This window comes from Eriocheir sinensis, chromosome 34, assembly GCF_024679095.1.
Source record: "Eriocheir sinensis breed Jianghai 21 chromosome 34, ASM2467909v1, whole genome shotgun sequence".
NCBI lineage: Eukaryota > Metazoa > Arthropoda > Malacostraca > Decapoda > Varunidae > Eriocheir > Eriocheir sinensis.
Window position 1 is genome coordinate 10,064,710 of NC_066542.1, and position 23,071 is coordinate 10,087,780.

Genomic DNA, 23,071 nt, shown 5'->3' on the forward strand with positions numbered 1-23,071 from the left:
TGTGAAACTAGTTGTTTGCTCTATGGTTACAAGTACTTAATGCACAATTTTGATTTATATGGCTGATATGTTTGGCTTATGCTAGCCTCACAGTTCATGTTTAGCGTCCCCAACTAATGACCTGCAGGCCTGGGTTCAAATCTCAGCCTGGCCAGTCATTGTGTAGCCCACCCAGCTATTCATTTTTTCTTCTGGGCTGATGGATAAATGGGTATGTGGGGAAACCCAGAGGAAGGTAAACTGTGGTAACCCTGATGTTACCCTGGCTATATATCAAGTTAATGGGTTCTTTCATACCATTGGCTCAAAAGGCCAACAAGATTGAGATGAGCACTCCACCACACATTGTATATTGTATGCTCCCAACTATACCTTTCATTGGTGTTCAAAGAAGTGCTGAAATCTGTAATTTAGTTAGGCACAGCTAATTTAAAGGTTAATATGTAGAATCAGTACCATACATGGCTCTGCAAATAGCATATCAGCCTTTGGTATTATTTCAGCTGAGGTCATCTTCAAGCTAGTCAATTTTTATCTGTCACATACTGTAGATCGTGTCATTCTGAATCTTTCGTTCCTCATATATTTATATGTATTTTGCAAATTGATATAAGTAATGAAGTTAGAGATCTATTTAGGTTTTTTTGCATTTTGACAGCTGGCCACAGTTTAGGTTGTTAAGTCATTTGGTTTTGCATGAACACTGCATTGTTTGTGTTTTATTTCAGAGCAAAGGATGGTGTCTCAAGAGTTCATGAATATTCTGCTCAAGCAGCCCAATCATAATACACCCACCACTAGCAGTAGTGTTGCCTCCTCAGGCAATGGAGGGAGGTCACTGAATGTTCAAGAAAATGAATGTAAGATGATAAAAAAAGAGAAGGAAGACTATGATGACTTTGATCAATCAGCTGTTGAAATGGTTACAGTACACACTGGTTTGATAATAAAAAAAGAGGAAGATTGTAGTAATGACTGGAAGCCATCCCTTACACAGACCATGGTAAGCAGTGAGTCCAGTTCAAAGGCATCACCTCTTCATCAGACCTTTGAAGGAAATAAGGAACCAATCTCATTTTACTCTCCTGAATCACCTCAACAACTTGAAAGAAAAGAAAAGGCACTTCTTGGACGTTCCAATAAGCGAATCATTAAGAAAAAACGCATATATGATCCCTCAGATATCTCCAGTTTGTCACAAAAGGATCATATGAAAAAGGCATCACATAAAGCAATGAAAAAGGTTTTAGGCAATTCTGAGACACATGAACATCACATGAAGACTCCAAAGTTGCTCATTAAGGTAACCAGTGATAAATCAACTGTGAGCAGTACACAGAGTAAAAATTGTAAGTATTGTGGAAAATGTGTGAAACGAAAAGACTACATGCGGCTGCACCTTATGAAACACACTGGTGAAACGCCCTACAAGTGTCCACACTGCACAAATGCTTATCGCACTCGCTGGCGGCTGACACAGCACATTCGCACTCACTCCAAGAACCTGCCTTATCACTGCCCTTACTGCAACTATTGTGGCAATAGATCTGACTACCTTTCTTCACATGTAAGAAGAGTACACCACAAAGAACTTCAGCAGTCATTGCAACAAGAAAAAAACAAGAAGGAAATAAAAATGATAAAAAAGGAGAAATTTGAACATTAAGCTCAGTTTGTTACCACAAGCCCCTGACCAGTAATTGAGGGAAAATGAAAAGGCAACACAACAATTAAACTAAGTGTGCTTTCCATTTCTTGTTTTTTTCTAAAAAATTGAAAATAATGATAATAGGGAGAAAATTATGCATTCAATTATTACTGAATTTATTTAAGGAATAAATTGTTAATATTTTATTCATATAAATAGAATAAGAAAACAGAATCTTAATTTATTGCTGCAAGAAAATATGAAAGACCAATAATTGGGGGTAAATTTAAATGAAACACCACAAAAAAAAGACAGGAAACTAGAAAAGCAATGATAATGGAAGGCAAAAATTATGAATTTATGTATTGATAAATTAATTTAAGTAAATAATAAATTAATATTTATTTTTTTAATTAAATAGAATAGGAAAAGAAAATCTGAGAAAGATATATGAAATGCAGTGCTTTTTTTTTGTGTGTGTACCGTAATTGATTGTGTAAAGATCCTTGAAAACTGAATGGAAATCCATTAAAATTTATACCAAAAAATGTCTAAGCCTATCATTCACTTTTTTAATCATACCACATACAGAAATTTGCTGCTATCTGATTAGGTGAAGTGTTGTGGAGTTGTCAATTCTCCATTCCTTATTGGTTTATGTCAGAATAAGTCATTGTAAAGTTGCTGTCTTGTGTTTCCTGAAGCACTCCAGTGGGCACAATCCCACTCCCTGAGACAAAAAATCCAAGGCCCTGGAATGACAGTTCTTGGCTGCTTTCCAGTCCCAACTGAGGCCTGCCAACCAAAGAAGTTTTCTCTGTGGGTTCTAAATGGCCTTCTGGGAGCTTAGGCTGTATCCTCTCATGACAAAATTGGTATCTAGGGACAAGCTTGAAGAATTGGTTATAGTCAATATTTTCTAATCCATGTTAATTTGTAAGCTTTCAGCATGTTCCCTTTTACTCTTTTTGCCTCCAGTGAATTAAGGCCCACTGTGTTCAGTCTTTCTTCATATGAGTGTTCCTCCGGAGTTGGAACAAGCCTAGTGGCCCTTCTTTGGACTTATCTTCCAGGGTATCCATGTCTTTCTGGAGGTACAGTGACCAAGCTTGGAGGCTATGCTCCATGCGGGAGCAAATAGGGGTTTTGCAGAAAGCCAGAAACATGTCGGCATCCATGTATGTGAAAGTGTTTTTGATTACAAATTGCAAACATGAAGTTTTGCCGTGTCTGCAGCCTTCGACATTGGAGTCATCATCTTAAGGCAGGAGTGACGTGGATGCTAAAATGTTTCTCTAGTGTTAATTTTGATTAACCCGGTAGCAGCGACGGGCCAAATTTGTGGTTTCTTTACTGTGTAGCAGCGACGGGCCAAATTTTTGCCATGATATAAACCCCCCAAAATAGATGATGCATAAACTGATCAGAAATGCGTTGATATATATTATGAAATGGTTTGTGTGAGTGATGATTTTTTTCTCATTTTTCTCGCTTAGAGGGCTTTTAAGAAACATGATCCTTGCAGCTACCGGGTTAACGGCTGACTGTTAAAACATCCTCTTGAGTATTTATTAAGTTATGTAACCAGTTTGGGTTTTAATTACATTTTTGAGATGGAGTTAGAAGTGTTGGATTTTCACAGTTAAGTCGACAAATTACAAACTCAGTCATACAAAGTGATAAAACACTTATTTGAATAATATTATTTTCGACTTACGACCGACCAACAAATATCGATCTGCCTCCCGTTTCGAGTGCCCGGTGGATTGTTGATTGAGTGATTGATTGATTGATAGTTTATTGTTGAGAAAAGGATTTGTTGTTCGAATATATTTATTTCTTGTGTGCCTTGAGAAGTGGAGATACCCCCTTAATACCTCCATACCCACGACGACGGAATCATCTAAAGGTATTTGTGTTAATCATTACACCCGTTGCACAATGGAGTTTCACATAACCATATGGTATAGTCCCTCCCTCTCCTTTGCCTTACTTTTCAGTGGCATTACATTATATATCTTCCCCTGCTAGAATACACTTTAACATAATAATTTGATTAATCCATTTATATATATTCTTGCTTGCATCACGCATTTCCTATCCTTTTCCTTCTATTGAGCTGTCCGTCTTTGTATCGCTCCTTAGGTCCTCCTTAATTGGTGCTTCTTTACACTTCTACACTTCATTACGCACACTTAGTTATTTATCTGCGTACATTATTATACATCACTTTGCACTGAGCTCTTTTTTTTCTGTACTCTTTGCTTCCACTGACTTTGCTTTTCTATTTTATTTTCCTTTGTTTTCTTCACTTTAGATTACTCTGGACTTTTCTTTTTGCATGTCTCTTTTCTGTCGTTTTGTTTGTTTCCACTTTTCAAGCTTTTTCTTTCCAGCATGTGTGGCCTTTGAGCGCCGATGAAATGGTTGATTCTCGTGACCAAGACCAAGCTCGACCACCTGTACAGCAAGAGCAAGAGCCCCGTCAATGTGCTAAGCCTGGGAGTCCACAATCCACTGGTCTATATCCCAAAGTGACATCCACGAGAGGTCTTCACAGAGGTGAGAATTCCATACTGAGTTACGCGCCTGCTGCTAGTGTAAGACTGTATACTTCAGAGCGCGGTGGGGAGAGTAATAAGTTGGCAGTTCGTACAGACACTCCAGCATTGCCAGTACACATGTGTTGCTTACCTAATGATTGCTTATATACCTGATGACTTCTTAAGAGGCAAGGGAAATAGTGCGCATAAAGGGTTATTTTTTAAAGAAATAATTCTGGCACTGTTGACACCTTCCGGCAGTGTATTCCACAAGGGTTCACAACGCTTGATTTACATAGACCTGGATCTGGATCTGGATAATAATGCGCAGGGCACCTGTATGGTGCATAACACGCATACATGTAGTGGCCCTCAGTGGGCCGCTCTTCACTTTGAGGTGAAGCATGGGGGGTAGGGGTGGGCAGAGCTTAGCTGGTGAGCAATTCCACTCAAAACATTGGATTTCTTGCTCCCAGATCATCGGAGTAAATGAGCTTATCTGCCTTATTTCCACATATATGTTTTTAGTTATTCATCTGCTGCAGTATATGCACTAAGGATGTCTGTACAGGTTTTCATAGAAAAACACCAGCATTTCCTTGTCTTTATTCTGTAGAAGATGAAAAGAAATGTCCCACACCCGCCTTGATCCCTCACACTTCCTCTGTATAATATTCATTATGTATTGATCATGGCCTTACTCTTAATGTAGAAGGATGTACAGCCGTCTATGTTTAGCATCTCAGATTTTTTAGAATAAATATTAAAGGTAAATGTTCATTAGAGATCACTCCAAGATTTCACTTTCTGACATGTTTTTATGTGTTTTATGAATGTCAGTCGTTTCACTCTTAAATAACAATTTTTTTTACAATTTGATCTGTCCCCCCTTCTAGAGCAGTGGTTTATGGACGAGATGGCAAACAGACTACATATACCAAAACCTGTCAAATATAAGATGGTTTGTTCTTGGAGATGCTGAAACGAAGGAATATTAATTAATCATGAGAGGAAGAATGATAATTCTTTAGTCTTTCATACTGTATACAGTGTATGCTTCCTTGCTTTCAGTCACAATGTGCAGCAGGAACAATCAGTATATGGGGAAGGTCATTGTAGCACCCATGGTGAGAGTGTGCACGCTGCCCTTTAGACTCCTCACCATTGATTATGGCACCGATCTGGTCTACACTGAAGAAACAGTAGATTATAAGATATTACGTTCTGTCAAAAGATACAATGGTAAGGTTTCAAAATATTTTAATTCATATTGTTGATAACATTGTTTACTGAGGCTAATTCAAGTTTAATTTATGTTTATATGGACTATATATAATACATACTTGGTTAACCCTTTGCCTTGACAGGTAATGATTTTTTTTTAAATTTTTTTATTTATTTATTTATTTATTTTTTCAGAAGTGTTGGGCACCACTGATTTCATTGATAAGTCAGATGGAACGGTATTTTTCCGGACTTGTGAAAAAGAACGAAATAAAGTAATATTCCAGATTGGCACAAATGATGCCCAAAGAGCACTCAAAGTAGGGAAGATAGTGTAAGTTGTTTTTATAAGTTCAATATGAATTGACTAAGCATGTAGATATGTTGTAGAATAAGTGTCATATCTCAGTTTCCATTTCAAAAGAAAATTTGAGTAGTTTATTTTTAGAATTATTAACAAAGCTTCACTTTAAAGATAATGATGATGAAGGTAGACATTGTAAATTATGAAGTGGCTTCTATGATAGCCATCACACTGCTTAACAACTGAAATGAGCTTGGCATTGGACCAATTAGGGAACCATATGTGGCAGGCGTGGACGTCAACATGGGGTGCCCCAAGGAGTTCAGTCTCAAGGGAGGAATGGGAGCAGCACTTCTTTCTCAGCCAGAGAAGGTAAGTCGCCTAGTTAAGGACCCATCTTTGGCTCACAGATGCATGTATGCTTTTAGTTTTATGCAAGATTATTATTTATGTATCATAATTATTTGGACATATTGTATTTATCTTAGTTGTTTAAGTCTCCATGTGATTTAGTTTGTTGTTATGAGTGATTTTGCAAATGGTAGGGTTGTTTAAGTTTTCTGGAATCAGTTTTGTTACTTAGAAAAAAAGTAGTATGCTCTTTACCATGTCTTCTCTTTTAATAATTAATTTTCACTAATTAAAAAATGGGTGCTGTTTAGAAATTGATTAAAAAAACTCCCTTAATGGATTAAAGAAAAAAATCAGAAGGTAGGGTTAATGGATATCAGCAGTGCATGGAAATGGTCGGTCATCAGTGGGACAAAACTGGAACACTGCTTCCACCACTTCCACAAGAAAACCATGTGGCTTCTGTCAGGCCCTTGTTCCACCCCATATATAGTTGTAGCTGCTCCCCCAAAAAGGATCAGAGGAGTATTCGAAAGAGAGGGTGACATTCAGTTAGAAAAGGTGTCTTTATACACTCTTCATAAAAGCATTTAAGTCTCAGGAACGAGGAAACTGGAGAGAAAAGTACCGAGAGGAATAGAATCCATGGGAGGGTAGTTTATTATTATTAGTTATTATTACTTTTATTGTTTGCAGGTCAAATCTATACTGACAACACTTGTTCAAGGCCTCAGCATACCAGTAACTTGCAAGATCAGAATTTTGAACTCGCTGCCAGAAACTCTCCAACTTTGCAAGATGATTGAGCAGTGTGGGGTTGCAGCCCTTTGTGTCCATGGCCGCACAAGACAGGAAAGACCTCGCCATCCTAACCATAATGACGTAATAAGAGAGATAGCAAAGGCTCTCACGATACCAGTAATTGCAAAGTGAGTTTTCCATTCAAATACATTTTTTTTTTCACTATCTTTTTATAGTGAAAATACTTGTGAAGTCTACCAAGCAATAGAAATACAGGAGACCACTTTCTTTTTAGACCACCTGTTTTCTGGATTTGGAATTTCACAAAGTTTGCAACACAAACTTGTCCATCTGTAGGGTGTGCATGGTCTCAAGAATATGATCTTGAAGGAATTACTGGGTGGCCATGCACATAACATACTTATTTTATGATTGGCATGTGTTCCCAAAGTGTATTGGATTATAAAATGAGTTGGTTATTGCAAGTGTTCAATGGAGATTTGATCCAGGACACATTACTCGCACCACATACAGGGGACTTTTACCATGGTCAGTTGTCTAATAGGTCCCTGAAGAAATAACCTCATTATACAGTGAGAGCTAGACAGCAAGTTGCCACATTTGCACTTAACTGTTGTGTGCCATGAGAGACACTGTAGTCACTACCATTTTTCCAGTTTCAGTAAATTGCTTACCTCACAGATTTTAATTTATCATAGAGGTGTAGTGCTACTATACAACCTTATATCATTTGCTTAGGATTGAAATATGTTCATTCTTCTTTCAGTGGTGGCTCTAGAGAAATATCAAGTCACCAAGACATTGAGAAATTCCGACAAGATACAGGAGCATCCAGCGTGATGATTGCCAGGGCAGCCATGTGGAACTGCTCCATCCTGAGACCTGATGGATACCTACCTCTGGACACTGTGGTAATATAACCCGCCTTGAAATAGCTGTTATTGTGTTACTAAGACTATGGGTTTCAGAGGCCATGTTATATTGTTTTTCGGTAATTTATTAACAAAGCGTCAGATAAGGATAATTTGGCAGTGTGTTTCAGATCTTGCCCTATTTTTCTCAGTATGATGTGGATAATTAAATCTCTCTCTCTGGTTATTTAATCAGCAATTGCATGTGACAACAAAGACGAGAAATTATACTCTCTCTCTCTCTTTTTACATCTTACAAATGAGTACATATATGTCGATGAGCGGGCAACGGCCCGCCGCTGGGGGGAGTGTCAGGGCCACCCTGGGGGGGGTCTCTCTCTCTCTCATATTTTAAAAGACCTCTTAATAGCATGCACCACAAAATGGCCTTTTACCCACATTGACGGCAATATGTACATACAACAAGGGGTGACATTTGCAAATTACTATATGACTTGCCTTGAAAACAGTATTATTGATAACAGTTACAACCCCAAACCAGTCCTCTCCTGCAGATATGTTGATGATTGTTTCCTTGTAATACAGGATATAGAATCACTTGACAAGCTCAAAGACTCCTTTCAACAAAATGCAGTTCTCACATTTACTCATGAAGTAGGCATAAATAATCATATAAATTTCCTAGATGTACACGTAGATGGCAATAATGAAAGTAAATTCATCACTACAGTATACCGGAAACTGACTACCAGTGGTATATACCTAAACTATAAAAGTGAATGCCCTCAGAGATACAAAGATGGAACAGTTAAGGCATTCCTACATCATAACTACAAAATTTCCTCCTCCTGGCCGAACTTCCATAACAGCATCAATATTTTAAAGCAAGCATTCATAAATAATGGCTACCCTAACAAAAACTTTGACAACATACTCCTAGATACCTAGACAAAGTCACAGCTTGTGGACCACCTACTAATACTGAAAATCAATCAAATATTCACCACCTCCTAATACTGAAAATCAATAAAATATTCATAACATTTATTACCTAAACCAATACTCACCTCCTCCGATCACAATCTTATTTCTGCATCCTGTCCTATCGCTCCTGTACACCCTCTGGACCCACCGAAGAGGCGATGCTTCTGGCATTTTGCTTCAGCTCGGTGGGACGACCTGAGGATGTACTTTTCTGATTTCCCGTGGAATGATTATTGCTTCCAGGATAGAGACCCCTCTGTGTGTGCTCAGCGCATCACAGAGGTGATTGTCTCTGGAATGGAGGCATACATTCCTCGTTCTTTCTCTACTCCTCAAGCTAAAAAGCCTTGGTTTAATCACGCTTGTTCTCGTGCTGTCAATGATAGAGAGGTAGCTCACAAAAGGTACCAGAGCCTTCAAACTAATGCTAATTATGAACTTTACATTTACTTCTGGCATCTAGCCAAAAACATCTCCTCCAACTTTACTTCTTCATCTTTCCCTCCACTCCTCAGTCCTGACGGCAACACTGCCGTCTCATCTATCTCTAAGGCTGAACTCTTCTCTCAAACTTTTTCTAAAACTCCACTCTGGACGATTCTGGGCATATTCCTCCTACTCATCCCCCTCTGACTCCTTTATGCCTGTGATAAAGATTCTTCAAAATGATGTTTTCTATGCCCTCTCTGGCCTCAATCCTCAGAAGGCTTATGGACCTGATGGAGTGCCGACTATTGTCCTTAAAAACTGTGCCTCCGTGCTGTCACCCTGCCTGGTCAAACTCTTTCGCCTCTGCCTGTCAACATCTACCTTTCCTTCTTGCTGGAAGTATGCCTTCATACAGCCTGTACCTAAGAAGGGTGACCGCTCCAATCCCTCAAACTACCGTCCTATAGCTTTACTTTCTTGTCTATCTAAAGCTTTTGAATCAATCCTTAACCGGAAGATTCAAAAGCACCTTTCCACTTCTGACCTTCTATCTGATCGCCAGTATAGGTTCCATAAGGCGTTCTACTGGTGATCTCCTAGCCTTCTTAACTGACTCTTGGTCATCCTCTCTTAGCCGTTTCGGTGAAACTTTTGCTATTGCGCTGGACATATCAAAAGCTTTTGATAGGGTCTGGCACAAATCTTTGCTTTCTAAACTACCCTCCCACGGTTTCTATCCTTCTCTCTGTACCTTTATCTCCAGTTTCCTTTCTGACCGTTCTATTTCTGCCGTGGTAGACGGTCACTGTTCTTCCCCTAAATCTATTAACAGTGGTGTCCCACAGGGTTCTGTCCTATCTCCCACTTTTTCTGTTGTTCATTGATGATCTTCTTTCCAAAACGAACTGTCCTATCCATTCCTACGCCGATGATTCCACTCTGCATTACTCAACTTTTTAATAGAAGACCCACCCTTCAGGAACTTAACGACTCAAGGCTGGAGGCCGCAGAACGCTTAGCCTCAGACCTTACTATTATTTCCGATTGGGGCAAGAAGAACCTGGTGTCCTTCAACGCCTCAAAAACACAGTTTCTCCACCTATCCACTCGACACAATCTTCCAAACAACTATCCCCTATTCTTTGACAACACCCAGCTATCACCTTCCTCAACACTAAACGTCCTCGGTCTATCCTTAACTCAAAATCTCAACTGGAAACTTCATATCTCATCTCTTACTAAATCAGCTTCCTCGAGGCTGGGCGTTCTGTACCGTCTCCGCCAGTTCTTCTCCCCTGCACAGTTGCTGTCCATATACAGGGGCCTTGTCCGCCCGCGTATGGAGTATGCATCTCATGTGTGGGGGGGCTCCACTCACACAGCTCTTCTGGACAGAGTGGAGGCTAAGGCTCTTCGTCTCATCAGCTCTCCTCCTCATACTGATAGTCTTCTACCTCTTAAATTCCGCCGCCATGTTGCCTCTCTATCTTCTATCGATATTTCCACGCTGACTGCTCTTCTGAACTTGCTAACTGCATGCCTCCCCCTCCAGCCCGCTGCACTCGACTTTCTACTCATGCTCATCCCTATACTGTCCAAACCCCTTATGCAAGAGTTAACCAGCATCTTCACTCTTTCATCCCTCACGCTGGTAAACTCTGGAACAATCTTCCTTCATCTGTATTTCCTCCTGCCTACGACTTGAACTCTTTCAAGAGGAGGATATCAGGACACCTCTCCTCCCGTATATGATCTTCCTTTTGGCCACCTCTTTTTTCTTTTTTAGGAGCAGCGAGTAGTGGGCTTTTTTTTTATTATTGTTTTCTTTTTTTTGTGTGCCCTTGAGCTGCCTCCTTTGTTGTAAAAAAAGAAAAATATAAAAAAACCTGCCTATAAAACAGATGAAAGAATCTTAAAACAATAACTAACAACACAGAATGCATCAACCCCAATGATAAACTCCAACTCAGGATATATCATAAAAGCAGAACTACAACCAGCCTCATAATGGAAAACATTAATAGTCTAACACCCCCTCCTGTAAAACAAACAAATGTCATGTACAAGTTCTCTTGTCCTCTTGGAGAATGTGAGCTCCAACGTAAATCGTACATTGGCATGCCCACAACAACCCTGTCTCGTCCTATGACTATGCACTTGGCATCTGGAGGCCCCAAGCCCCATCTCAATACCATCCACAACACACGATATACTTATCAATAATACAAAAATTCTAAGAAAAGAAACTGAATATAATAGAATACAAATATTAGAGGCCCTAATAATTAAGCAAAACAACCAATCAACAGGCTCCCATAGAACACTTAAGCTCATTTAACCTCCCCACTTCCCGATAGACGGCACCACAGTCTCTGCCACACCCCTACCACCCCGCAGCTGTCCAGTGGCTCGCTGACTACCACCTGGCCAACACCTTGCTGGTGCCACTCCTTTAGACCATTTTAGATTTTTTATATGTTACATTTTATACTTTTACATTTTATAATTTTACTTTTTTACACTACAATTAATAGCCTGAAGATGCTCAATGTTGAGCGAAACTCATCACTTTATCAGGAATATAGTCTAGGACAACTCTTATATCTAATAGAACCTCACATTAAACAACTAGCAAGAAGATATGAAAAAGTAAATAAAGAATGGGTGAACTGCCATTAGAGCATTATTTTTAGATAGATAGATAGAGAGAGAGAGAAATAGAGAGAGAGAGAGAGAGATAGAGATAGAGATATAGATAGGTAGATATACAAAGATAATGTAGGTTTACGCATGCCGAAAAATAACTACATTTTGGTTTCTTTTCAGATTGAAAAATATTTAAGATACTGCATTGACTATGACAACCCCTTCACATACAGTAAATACGCTGTCCAGAACATGCTGCGGGAACTTCAGAACACACCTCGTGGGAAAGCTTTCTTAGAAACTCAGACCCTACAAGAAATAAGGTGATTTAAGAAAGGTTTATGACTTTGATGTTGGTCAAGTCAAGTCAAGTTGTTAGATCAGCCACTGAGTCAGTCTTTGCAGAGTATTTACAATTTAGCTGATGTAATTTCTTGAGCATCTGTCATGGGTAACAGTTATTAATTTTTCATGAATACCTTACACTGATCACCATCGCTAAATGACTGGTTCTGCGAGATGTTTCATACATGTAGGTGGGACTAATTCTGTTGCATCTTTCAGTATAATTTGGGGCCTTGAAGACTATTTCAAGAAACAACTGGCCAAACAGAATGAGGGAAGAAAATCTCTGAATTTTGAATTGAAAGAGGGCAAAACAGCAATGCCTCCCAGTGCTGACCATGTAAAGATAGTGGAACGGGAAGAAAATGGACAAAAAGTTGTGGAAATGCCCATCCAATTCATACGAGGAAATTATAACAATGCTGACCTACCTAAGATGCTCTTAAATGTAAGTAAGAGTTATAATTGTGTACCAAACATTCAAATTATATATATACATGGCTAATACTGGCAAACGGTAGACAATATCTGGTTCTCGTAGAAAGGCAACATCACTGTGGTCCTTTTCAAGATGCAGGCCTCACTTGTTGCTTTCCAAGTTGGTACTGACACCACAGTGGTCAATTTTTTACGTGCTGTCTATAGCACTGGTAGGTTGTCTTGAATTTTATTTATAATGATGCCGTGTTATATGACTCTTGCTTGGACCATGCTTCCCCCATTGCTCCTCTTCACTGAAGTCAGGGTTGATTGAAGATCTGGGCAGCATGTGGTTAATCTGCTGCCACTTGGTGATGGTTTGAAAAATCAACCTGTTTCACTGGGACTCAAACCTGGGTCCATGGGCTCACCATGCCCACACACTGACCACTCAGCCACTGCTGAGTGTGTGGTGCAGAGATTGCTGACCTTACTTCCTCCTCACCAAGTTGATACTAGCATCATGATGGCCTTTGTCAGTAGCACACTGCTTTCAGAATGTGGACCTCACTTGTCGCTTCTCTCCATGTTGCTACCATTTTTGTTGTGCACAACTGAATCCTCCCCCCCCCCACCTCAGCTCAGTGAACCCAGGGTAGAACACTTGCTCAGCTGAAAGTGGAAAAAATAAACCAACATTATTTATCACTTTTTTTTAACAACATAAGAGGTCTCAGTATTATATGTATGTCTAGAGAAGGTTAGGAAAACCGTATAATTCTGTTTGTTTGTTTTCAGACACATGTGTATCGGAACCAGTTGAAAGGACCCACGTACAGTCATGTTGTAGTTGACAAGTTCTTCAGTGCATCAGTTACCGTTGATGGTGTCCGATATGCCTCCACACTCAGGTAAACTGTAAACAAAAGAATACAACTGTCATTAAGTGTTATGTGCATTTTTTTCAATCTATTAGCCTTAAATCTAAAGGGTAATACACCTAGAGAAAATATTTTGACTACATAGAAGCTGCTCCTGCTTTAGATAATGCATTGGCACTTGTTTCATTTGGCATCTATCTTTATCTTATAATTTCTATATATGACACAAATTACCATGTGTATTTTAGTGATCACTCAGTGGTGTGGGTTTCAAGGTCATATAAGTATCCCTCCACCCAAGGACTATTTTTCAGAACTGGTAAGCCTGCATGTTGCAGATGAAGGGTCAAAGAACAAAACAAAAAATGAGTGGAAGGTTCTAATCAGGCTAGATTATTTGCTGGCCAGGGATTAAAGCTTTGGCAAAACTGAGTAGTATGGAAACTCATCACCTGGGGTTCCTAGAGGGTGCGGGAATCCCTGTCACCTGGAGTTGATAGGTCAACCTATAATTAACATATCAAAATACCTTTCAAAAATTTTCTTTACGTACAGAGAGAAAAGCAAGAGGTATTCAGAACAAGGTGCGGCCATTGTCTATCTGCATGCAGTGGGAGCAGTTGGAAAGACATATGGTTTTGTTCCTCCAGAAGGTGCCAGGAAATATCTCACTGTGATTTCCAAAGGGATACCAGAAGGCGATGCCATAGCAAAGAGAAGTGTAGAAACTGAAGACGCAAGGCCAGAGAAACAAGATGTGGATTGTAAGAAGAGAAAGTCTGAGAGTGACTTCCCTTCAAATGACTTGAATCCTCCTAAGAACTCTCAAGAATCAGAACATTCAAAAGAGACTTGACAGAGCTACAATAAAAATAGTTTTAAACCTTATTCAATCATTATTGTATGTACATCACAATTCATTCAGGGATGCTATTTCTCCACAGTATTTTTCACCATTAATTTTTTAAGCCCGATATTATTAAGTAACATCTGCTGTGATCTCACTTCGTGGATTAAGTCAGCTTCAATTGCTCAGGGAAACTACTTTATTAACACTTTAACAAAGCTTAAAATTGATGTGGACTGTAAGTCATGATGATAAGGATATTGTGCAAAAGTAAATTAACAGAGCAATTTAATTTATAGGATATGAAATCATGAATAGATGCCATGATAATGAGCTGCAGTAGAGGGATATGGTGTGTGAAGATAGGATGAAGAAAAAAATTAAAATATGTAGCAGCAAAGGGAGTGGATTGAATGGGTGAAATATGATAGTTTTGGACATTTGATAAGAATAAATGAGGATGACTTTGTGAAGAGTGTAAGAGAGAGCTATGAGGGTGGACATCGTCAGGTTGTGAGGAGGGAGTGAAAAGAACTGAGTTTTGTCGATATATTGGCCTATTACAGTATACTTATGTGTCCTTTGTCCTGTTACTGCTACTGTTAACTACAATTAACATGACCTCTGCTAATGCCACCCTGTTGAGGACAGTTCCCATGATTAGACACATTGAAAAATACAAAAAGCTGAAAAGTATAAGCAGCAAAAGGGGGAAGCAGTATTAATTAACACTGGACATTTTGAAACAGCTTAACCTGTCATGTTGTCTTGACACATGAAAACTTATTGATGAACTTTGCATATCTCATATCTACTTTCTCCAGGTATCCGTTTATCGACCGGCCTGAAAGTCATAATTAACAGCTGAGTGGGCTGCACACTGATTATCCGGGCTGGGATTCAAACCTGGGCCCATATATTTCAAGCAGGCATGCTGACCACTTCACCACACAGGTGCTTCACCATATAATCATATATAGAATCATTGTAAATATCCATCCATCCAATACACACAAATTGTCGTGTTGTTATTTTCAGTGTCATTAATTCCCCAAAATAATATTTTTACAGAGAAATTACCATATCTTAATAATGGAAATTATCATGTAAACTACATATTAATTACTGGGAAAAAATGTAGAGAAAAATAAAATGACAGTGGCAATACATAAATATTTTAAGAATTTTTTTTATCCCATATAAATATGCTTTAACATGTGTTTGACATGTCTTCTCCTTTAGCTGAAGCATAATGCCAAAAGTACCTCTTGCCTGGTAGGTTCAGAGGCAGTACAGGAGCAATAGGACAGACTATGAGCTGGTTAGTAAGAGGTTTAAAACATTAGAACTGTCTCCAAGATGGTCAGGGATACGTGTAATGGGTTGAAACAACAACAAAGTTGTAAGCTAGTTCTGATAGGTCAGTGAGGGATGATTAAAGCCAAAGCTTGCAATGAACACTGAAATCTCCTAAGATGCTTTGGCAGTGGGAGAATGGGTCAGGATATGCTCCACTTTGGAATCCACACACACATTTTTAAAAAAATCATGAAGTAAAACGTGGTAGGAATATTTTTTTCCAAAAAATTTCTCACCAGCCTGAAAATTACCATTGTGCTGGTAATTAAATCAGAGTACCTATACATACTTCCCATACCGCATACATCCTTCCTTTCCTCACTTTTGTGCTGAGGACTTTAATAATAGCTCTCTTCTTATCTGCCATCACACTGTTACTAAAAAATGTTGTGTTATAAGGGAATCCAGTACTTCATTTCGTGGCCTCCATACATCAACATTTTTTTCTGTTACACTTTGCACCTGGGGGTTTCCCTTTGCTTCACCTGGCTGCCTCTCATCACCCCGGCCATACGGACGTCTGCCACTTGCTTATATTCCCATGGTTAGCGCGATCCCCCTCCATGGTTTCTTTTGGCTCATTTATCAGTTAATTAGTTATTCAACATACTCTCTTTCACTTTCACACCTCTTGAAAAGGATGTCATTGCTCTAATATGTCCCCTCAAAATCAATCCTTTGACCTATTTCTATTTTACAGATTTTTAAAAGCATGTTCCACACATATGTGACATCTCTCCCACTTTTTTTTCTCAGCTTAGTTTTCACACCCAAGATATATTTATCAGGCCAACTTTGGGCTAAGAGTAAAGTCAATGCATAGTTCGCTTCGATAACTACTGCTTCATTTACTCATCTATGCCCAATGACGCGTTATTCTTTTCCACTCCTCTGAGGAGAGAATGATTGATATTTGAACAAGTTTCGACAACCAACTGCTTCGCTGTTTTTTAGATGACACGTAATAAACTAAGTTACACATTATCAACAAATTATTAACTTCAAAACGTTAACTATAAATTTGATAAATGACCAGTGTCTGCATCATCAGGCCTTGGTGAATTACACACAAAAAAAATGTTCAGGGAATTAAACGACTAAGTTATATAATACAGGATATGATGAATTTCACTCATTTCTGTTTATATATATATATATATATATATATATATATATATATATATATATATATATATATATATATATATATATATATATATATATAGATATATATATATACACACAAATAGGTAATAACACACACACACACACACACACACACACACACACACACACTGCATGGTTCGTCAGGTGTTTCGACTCCCAGAGTTTTCAAGGTCAGTTAACGACTTGTTTTACACAGGTTATTGTCGTCTCTTTAGGAAGGTCGTTGTCTGCTAGGAAGGTCGTTGTCTGCCTCGCGCCTACCAACACAATTGCAATACAAGGGATTAACACTGAACACAGATAATACGGCATAATACAAAAGAGTAACACTTAATAGGTTCGATTGTAATATAGCTATCTGATGGCAGTCTATTTTAATTTTCTTATCTAGAGTTCGGAAAACCCTACAAATGTCAGTTAAATGTGGAGGCAACAAGAGGGAGACATTGGTCTTTTGAATGGATGAAAACCTTTGCGTGGCACGAGCAGAAGTCGGAGGTAGAATTGTTTATGTAAATATACGAAATACGTGGGACGGACACTGATGATCGTTGGGAATGATGGGGAGTTGTGAAAGGTGCGAGAAATAAAATCGTCAATAAGCGAAGGAGGGAGGGGTCTCATGAGGTGCTTTGGCCATAGCAGGAGAATAATGCAGAGGACAATATAAAGAGAAAGGTGTTGACGGATCGAATCCCCAGACAAGCTGTGAATAAAGAAATATACAAAGTCTAGTTGAATGACGTGTTTCAAGGGTACGATGAAAATTAAACTACTACTACTACTTTTACTGTATCATTACAACTATTATATCATTACTGCTGCTACTGGTGCTATCATGTTTTTACGATCTCCACCTTAGGAAACTACTGAAGAATAAGGTGTTACTAAAAGTTGACCACTAAGTTGGTGAGTGAACCAGAACTGAAAAAAAGGTTGAAAATACTTTGAGACCATAATAATGGGTACATCAGCATAACTTCCTTTTATTCAGCTTCAATGAGCCCTAGATATCATCGTCTCAGCTGGGTTCAGGGCTACAGATCAAGGGACATGCTTAATTTTGAGAATTTGGTCCACTTCCTTGGCGATTTATTATGTGTGGATTATAAACCTGGTCTATGCGGGAACTGGTGTCAGAATCAAACACCTGCGACTTTTGTCATCCTATCGCCTTCAACTTGATATTAACTAGAGTAGAAATGCAATATTTTGAAGCTGTGATTAATGTATATAATCACTTAGGTTTAAGGACAATGCATACCTGTCAAGCTACTGTGGTGTCTTGCCATAAGATTTTGCGTTAGAGACCATAATTTTATGTAAAAAAAACGTAAGACTTGACAGGTATGGTTCCGACGGACTCAAGCAAGGTGCACGAGGTACCTCCCCCCACAAACACACACACTAACCGTAACAGTAACCGTTACTCAGCACGCTAATATGAATTTAAATATGGCGCGTACGATGTATTTCAAATTGTTTAAAACAAACATTAAAAAAAACATCGCAAGCGGAGAAAAAACGTAAGATTTTCAACCTACGCCGTAAGACTTGAAAATCACCGAAATTACGTAAGACACGCAAAAAACGTAAGACTTGACAGGTATGACAATGGGGTCTGTGTGGTCTGAATTTCTATGCAAATCTATGTAAATCTTAATGACCGTATACTCCTGCCCTGTGGCTCTTGTAATATTATTAATTTGAACTCACTTCAGGCTACAGGAAGAACATACGCAAGATGTATCTATCAACATTGTAAGCTATATTTCAGGCAAGTGATTTTCTCGCAGGGGAAATCCTGATAAACCTAACTTGAACTGCGTAGGTACTGTGGCTGTTTGTTTATATGATCTTAACATTATTTACATCGATCCACCTGTTTTGTCCCCTGAATAGCAGCAGGTGGGCCTGATAAGAGGCAGCGACATTATAAGGAGTCGACATTATAAGGAGTGAGTGATTGTCCCTCGGCCAGTACAGAGCCTCCACGTCTTGAAGCAGGTGAGTGTCGGCTGGCGGACGCGTACGAGCACACGACAATAAGGCACCACCTCCGCAGTACTTACTAACTTAATTCCAATGTAACTAACTAGAAGTACATGACTGGTGTTGCAGTAGTTATCAGACGTCTGTTCGTGTAGTGATTACCACGCTTGATTCATTCCTGCAGTGCCACCTTTCCAACAACAAAATATTATTTTAGAAATTCTCTTATTTCACTCCTCCGTGGTGCAGTAGTTAACGTCCCTAGCTACGAAACAGCGGGCTCGGGTTCAAATCCCGGCTCAGACAGTCGGCGTGCAGCTCACCCAGCTCTTCATCCTCCCATTCGGACTGGTCAATAAATGGGTACTTAGGAAAACCTGGGGAAGGTAACTGTGATAACCCGGATGTCACACTGGCCTTGTATCCCGGGGTAATGGGTCTTACCCACCACAGGCTCAAGGGCCAAAGCGAAGGAGATGAACACCGAGGCCATAAACTATAGCGTATGCCCACAACTTGACCCTCACTATTTAGCGGGGTTATGTTTGTTTTGCCCTTGAGCTGCCTCCATAAATGCAATATATATGTAATGAACTGATACTGCAAAAAAACAAACTTTCCTCGATATTTATAACGAATAAACAAATCACAGACAGACCAAAACAGGTGACATTTTATCTGCTGTAAACCAAAACTAGTAAATTTTTTTCCCTTCAGAAATGAGGAAAAATTTGTTTACTTGAATCTTTCGTTGTACGAGTGTAGGACTCACGTGTTGACTGGAGCTCCGCGAAGCGCCTCACAATACAGTAACGAACCTCACCTCCTTGTGTCTCTGCAGATTTGTACCACAGCAAGATTTATCATGATGCTGCTCATGGTGATTGTGCTGTGCGCCGGGCTGGTGGGAGCTGCCCCAGGTAAACTGCAAAGAATTAATGGATTTTTTTTTACCCGTTTGAATTTTTAACCTTTACAAATAAAAAAATCTAGTCAAATATACAAAATGAAATTAAACCTTAGAATAGCAAGATATACGTGTGCGTGTGTGTGTGTGTGAGAGAGAGAGAGAGAGAGAGAGAGAGAGAGAGAGAGAGAGAGAGAGAGAGAGAGAATCACAAATGTTTACACGTGCGCAGGTAAGCAGCCGAGGGACGAGAGCCTGAACCACTACATGGACCTGGTGATGGACAACCTGCAAGTGATCATAATGGAGAACGGCCTCGACCCCGTTGCCCTTCCCAACACCTCCATGGGCTTCAGCGATGTGGTGCGTCAAGAGCTTTGCCGATATTCTTAAAACCTTTCCTCGCCCAAGCACACACATTTGACAAGGCTTTCGTAGGATTTCTGGGTATTTCCTTGCCCCGGTGGCAGTCCGATCCTTCTTTTTCTACCACGAACGTAAAATAACCCTCATTAGAGTCCAACTGATCCTCTTGGCCTTTGGAATATATCAGTGAAGGAAGGAAAAAAGAACAATACGTTTATTTAGAAAGCAGCTACGGTTAATGGGAGACATAAGAAAGGTTAGCCAGGGTGTCGAGAGGACCTGTATTTTCACACGTTTACGGCTTTCACAACAAACATTTCAAAGGACAAAAAGGAAAAAAACTTTCGTTTAGTCGGCACAACATCTGTGGTCATATGCCGGTGGCCAAAAAGGAGATTAGTCGGGTTTTCACGAGTGTTTTCTCACGTTCATGGTGCAGAAGCCTTGTCAAACTATCACTAGGCCCATAAAACTACCCATGGAAATACTAACACAAACTCTACGAAGATCTTTTCAAATCTGAGTGTTTAAATCCCAAAATGTTTGAGAATTCAGACCATGGCCCTCAGATGATTGCAGATACTGTTAGGAGGCTTAGACTGGTGGGAAGGTGGCTTAATTAAAAACGGGACTGCAACAATACCTCCGTTGCATAATGAACAAAGGAGATCACAATGGATGTAATGACTGCAGCAGGAGCGTTAGCCTTCTGGGTGTGGGGAGGGAAGTGTGCAAGGTAGGGGTTGGGGGTATGTAGTCATGGCGTTGCAACTACAGCGGGCGGCAAAGTAGGGGAAACAAAGGAAGCCTGATCGAGATGGCGAGAGAGAAAACAGGGGCCTTAAAGGGGGGCAAGGTGTGTGTGTGTGTCTGTGTATGTGTGTGTGTGTGTGTGTGTGTGTGTGTGTGTGTGTGTGTGTGTACCCGAAAAATCAGCTCTTCTTTTTAACTGAACAATAATCAATTATTTTTTCCTTCACACACACACACACACACACATTGTTCAGGTCCTGGGCGTGGAGTGGCATGGTGAGGCAAGTCTGTACGACGGGTGGCTGCGAGGCCTGGCGACCATCCACCGCTCCGTGGACGCCGACTTCATCAGGAATTCAGAGGGTCGCATTCTGGGCATTCAGACGGGACTTGCCATCGGAGACATGGAGGTCCGTGTTTATTGCCTGGATACTTTCTCATATTTTACACGACATAACAACACTAAAAAAAAATTGAGAAATGTCCAAACGAGAAAAAGAACACTTGCCTTATTAATTAAACTACGTTCATCACACAGCCAACATGAATAATTATTACGTTCCATCAGGCCCATTATGTGTGCCTGGCGAAGTTCATGGACCTGGGACCCATTGTTAATGTCTTCGTAGAAGTTCATGGAGCAGATGTTTACTTCGAAGCTGTCCTAGACCCCGTGGAATGCAAATTCCGTGCTGAAGTCTTGGAAGTAACCGATCTTGGGTAGGTGTTAGGCACGTCTGTTCAACTGTCAAGAGATGTGGAATTAGGGTATAGTCAGCGTGTGTGTGTGTGTGTGTGTGTGTGTGTGTGTGCCCTAACTGATTGGCATGTGAAGGGCTGTGCTTTTCCACAATCTATATTCCACCTTAGTTATTTTCTTTCTAAGCGTTGTCATTAGCCTAACCATTTCGTTTCGGCATTACTGGGCAAGCTGCTGCGGAGGCGGTGCTGATGGTTTATGTTCTCCCGTAACTTGTTCCTTCGTTGGCAGGAAGATCAACGTGACCATTGAGGACCTGGGAGCGCTAGGCTGGATCATCGCCTCCTTGATAGACTTCGTGATGATATTCATTGGAGGTTTCATCAGTAACATTGTGGAGACCGTCATCAAGGACCTGACCAACAGCGCCTTAGACAACGTTGACCTCGGGATTCTTGGGGTCGTCCTGGGGTGCGAGCGACCTGCTCTTCCACACGTCCCTCTGTAAGACTTATGCCATATTCTTGAACATTTCGGTGCCCAAGCTCACATAATTTTCTGACAAGGTTTTCGTGGGAGTTTTGAGCATTTCCAGTAGTAGCTTTATGATCCTGATGGTAGTTGGACCCTTCTTCTGTACCATCAACCTAAAAACACTCATTGATCTCCTTTTTGGCCTTTGGATATTGTTGATGTGAGGCGGAGGAGTCTGAGAATACCGACCTCATATCCTGCTGCGGCTCTTCCTCTGTCTTGATGGCGTCTCACCAATAAATGATGAAAAAACAAGCTTAGTTTTGTCCATTATTTTTCATCTTATTTCTTCCACACGACTCGACACCCGCGGACCATCCATCGGCCAAACTTGAAACACGGATTTTACCTGAGCCAGAATATCGTTTATTTATTAATTTCTTATTGATATAGCTTCTTACGTTGCATTTTTTTTCGGAAGCAATACATTTTACTGATGAATGCGTGCATCTCGCCTTGACGGATTACAATTATCTGTCTATATAGATGTATTTCTCTCCTCTTCCAAGTGATTCGTTCTCCATCCTTATTTATTGTCCTGCCACATGAATATTAAACAAAGTCTTCGTTTTCTTCATACTTATAAATTCAGACAAACTTTTAGACTTTCTGCGGAGTTCCTCGATAATTTATTTTTTCAAGTTTTCTTCATACTTTCCAATAAGACTATACGTCGTCTGCACATCTATGGGTATAAAGATATTCAATGTACATTTTAATTCTTCTGATAAACTGCGGGAAGGCGTGGATGTGGTCACTTGTTTCATATCCACAATAAAATCTGTCTTGTTCTCCTTCGTTTATTGTTGTATTGCACTTATTCGGTTTGTGATTACCTTCGGGAGAATAATAAGAGTACACACTTAAACGAAAAGGAAGTCTATTGTTTGGTTACTATGGCGGCACGCACGAGTATACCAACTTAAAACCTCATGCATGCCTCCAAGCGCTAACAATCACCAGGGAGGGAGGTGTTGTAGAGGGAAGCGAACGCGGCTCGACAAAGACACACAGGACGAAACTAACGAAGATGAATG

General features: G+C 39.9%; 2 protein-coding genes and 1 long non-coding RNA gene across 5 annotated transcripts in view; 2 read left to right on the top strand and 1 right to left on the bottom strand.

Moving 5' to 3' along the window:
• Nucleotides 1–15,431, top strand: part of LOC127007044 (tRNA-dihydrouridine(20) synthase [NAD(P)+]-like) — a 26,748-nt gene extending 11,317 nt beyond the window's left edge. For 2 of the 3 annotated variants that reach the window (XM_050877558.1, XM_050877557.1), the window contains exons 3-12: nt 4,045–4,210; nt 5,263–5,433; nt 5,611–5,749; nt 5,992–6,091; nt 6,767–6,999; nt 7,599–7,743; nt 11,944–12,086; nt 12,328–12,556; nt 13,327–13,439; nt 13,965–15,431. In XM_050877558.1, coding sequence (XP_050733515.1) covers nt 4,072–4,210; nt 5,263–5,433; nt 5,611–5,749; nt 5,992–6,091; nt 6,767–6,999; nt 7,599–7,743; nt 11,944–12,086; nt 12,328–12,556; nt 13,327–13,439; nt 13,965–14,265 — 1,713 coding nt within the window. In that variant the 5' untranslated portion in view covers nt 4,045–4,071 and the 3' untranslated portion in view covers nt 14,266–15,431. Of the gene's footprint in view, nt 1–4,044; nt 4,211–5,262; nt 5,434–5,610; nt 6,092–6,766; nt 7,000–7,598; nt 7,744–11,943; nt 12,087–12,327; nt 12,557–13,326; nt 13,440–13,964 lie in introns of those variants that run through there. The other variant, XM_050877559.1, reaches the window with a different exon arrangement.
• LOC127007047 (uncharacterized) lies at nt 13,307–19,712 on the bottom strand. Its single transcript, XR_007760045.1, has 2 exons — nt 19,598–19,712; nt 13,307–13,444 (listed from the first exon to the last, which is right to left on the bottom strand). It is a non-coding gene; the product is annotated as an uncharacterized LOC127007047 (long non-coding RNA).
• On the top strand, nt 18,727–22,289 carry LOC127007045 (uncharacterized). Its single transcript, XM_050877560.1, has 6 exons — nt 18,727–18,789; nt 19,616–19,694; nt 19,914–20,044; nt 21,055–21,210; nt 21,369–21,520; nt 21,792–22,289. The coding sequence occupies exons 2-6, from the start codon at nt 19,640–19,642 to the stop codon at nt 22,006–22,008; spliced, it is 711 nt and encodes a 236-aa protein (XP_050733517.1). The 5' UTR covers nt 18,727–18,789; nt 19,616–19,639; the 3' UTR covers nt 22,009–22,289.
• The last annotated feature ends 782 nt before the right edge of the window (nt 22,290–23,071 follow it).